This window comes from Corvus brachyrhynchos, unplaced genomic scaffold (genome assembly GCF_000691975.1).
Source record: "Corvus brachyrhynchos isolate BGI_N302 unplaced genomic scaffold, ASM69197v1 scaffold193, whole genome shotgun sequence".
NCBI classification, from domain to species: domain Eukaryota; kingdom Metazoa; phylum Chordata; class Aves; order Passeriformes; family Corvidae; genus Corvus; species Corvus brachyrhynchos.
Window position 1 is genome coordinate 759,836 of NW_008237087.1, and position 2,060 is coordinate 761,895.

At 67.5% G+C, this 2,060-nt stretch overlaps 1 protein-coding gene across 1 annotated transcript in view; it reads right to left on the reverse strand.

Annotated features, from left to right (window-relative positions):
* Nucleotides 1-1,996, reverse strand: part of DCTN2 (dynactin subunit 2) — a gene marked incomplete at its 3' end in the record, with an annotated part of 3,028 nt that extends 1,032 nt beyond the window's left edge. The window contains exons 1-2 of the mRNA XM_017728687.1: nt 1,346-1,996; nt 1,163-1,224 (exon numbers count right to left, since the gene is read on the reverse strand). Coding sequence (XP_017584176.1) covers nt 1,163-1,224; nt 1,346-1,712 — 429 coding nt within the window. The remainder of the gene's footprint in view (nt 1-1,162; nt 1,225-1,345) is intronic.
* Nucleotides 1,997-2,060: the final 64 nt, after the last annotated feature.

Below are 2,060 nucleotides of genomic sequence, written 5' to 3' on the forward strand. Positions count from 1 at the left end.
AGGGGTGTCACGGGGGGGCTCAGGGGGTTCACAGGTGCTGGCAGCAGAAGGAGCAGGTGAGGCCTGCAGGGACAGGTCGGAGCAGCCTCAGGTGGCAGCACCTGGTCCTCAGGTGGCACCTAAAGGGAACCTGATGGGGTCAATGGGGTGGGACAGGAGCAGCCCAGGAGGGTCCTGAACCAACAAGGAGAGGGGCTGCACTGGAGCTCTTCTTCATCCTCACAGAGCTCCTCATGTTCACACTCAGAGCCCCCCATCTTCATCCTCATGAAGCTCATCTTCATCCACATGGAGCTCTTCATCCTCACCCCCATGAAGCTCCTCACCGTCACCCCTGTGGATCTCCCCATCTCAGTGCCCACAGAGCTCCTCCTCCTCCTGACCCGCAGCTCTAAAGCCTTGGGGGTGGTTCTGGGTGGTTGTGTGTCCCCCGTGGAATGGGGGGGTTTCCTGGTCTTTGCCCAAATCCAGCTGTTCCCAGAGCAAACCCGAGCTGGGCCAGTGTAGGGGGTGATGGCCTGGCCCGATGGGCCACAGTGACCAGGCCAGGGGTCGGGGGACACGGATGTCACCCCGCTCCGAGCAGGCCAAGGAGGAGCCAGGTGAGCCTCCGTCACCTTCTCCCCTTTGACCCTGGGTGACAGGGACTGCAGCCCACCCTGAGCCCCTGTGACGGGCCTGAGGGACCACAGGAACCAGGACTGCCCGGGGAACGGGGGTGACAGAACCTCACAGAGGCACTGAGGGGACAGGCAGGGCCCTGCTTGGGGCACAGACCCCACGACATGGGGAGGGGGCAGCCAGGGAAGGCCCAGGGGTCCTGGGGGACACCCAGCCAAACGTGAGCCAGCCAGGATCATCCTGGGACCCCCACGTCCATCCCCAGATCCATCCTGGGACCCCCAGCTCTATCCCAGGACTCGGTGACCAGCGCTGTCCTGAGCACCCTCGGGGGTCTGTGCTCGGGACAGAGGCTCCCAGCACGGCAGACTGGGATGGACTGGGGAGAGACCAGCACGGTGCTGGTGGAGCTGGCACATCGCTGCTGTGAGGCACGGCTGGGGGCTGCAGCCGGTGACGCCGGGGGTCCCACGGGACCTGTGGCCCACAGGGATGTCCCCAGCAGTGTGTGGGGAGGAGGGGGTGCCCCTTCCCCGCTCACCATCTCATACTCTCCGGCCTCATAACCCGTCGTCCTCGTCCGGCCGATGCGGTCAGAGAAATCTGGAAGAGGCAGAGCCGGGTGTGACCCAGCAAAGCACGTGGGGCTCAGCCCCCCAGGGGTGCCCTGGCCCATCCCCAGCCTGCCCAGCCCCTCGCGGCCCCCCTGAGCCCCCCAGCTCACCCACACCCTCGGTGCCCAGGCGCTTGTCCCGGAACTTCTCGTAGGCGGCGTTGGGGTTGATGATCAGGTGCTCCACGCTGGTGCTGCTCAGCTCCTCCTGCACACAGAGCCCCCTCAGCCACAGCCGCAGCACCCGGCGCTCCCCGCACTGCCACCGCCCCCAGCACGGACAGGGATGGGGATGAGGGGGCCCCAGGGCTGCCGCCACCCCCAGCACACGGCGTGGGCAGGACGGGGGGTGGTGGCCCGGTCCTCCCCAGGACACAGGCGCAGGCCCCCAGCACGGCTCTGCAGGCAGCGATGTGGCACGTCCCCAAGGGTCCAGGGTGGGGACAGCAGACCCTGGCTTGGGCCAGCATGGTGACATTGGAGCCCTGGTCTGGCCCAGCCCACCAGGCAGGGACCCCCCAAGGGCCGTGTCGGGACTTGGGACACCTGGCCTGGCCTGGTCCAGCTCAGGGACCTCCAAGGTTCAGCCTACCCCGAAGTGTGGAACATTCCAGCAGCCCCTGGCCAGGCCCAGGACCCATTGCTGGCCCCTCCAGGGTGACCCCTGGCTCCGTGGGACTGTCACTGTCCCCCAGCTGCGTTTTGGCAGGACACCCTCCTCCCCAGGGTGACCCCCGGCCCCCTGGGGCTGTCACTGTCCCCTGGCTGCCTTTCGGGGGGACCTCCCCCAGAGGGGCAGGGGGGGGCGGAGGCTGCCAGAGTCACT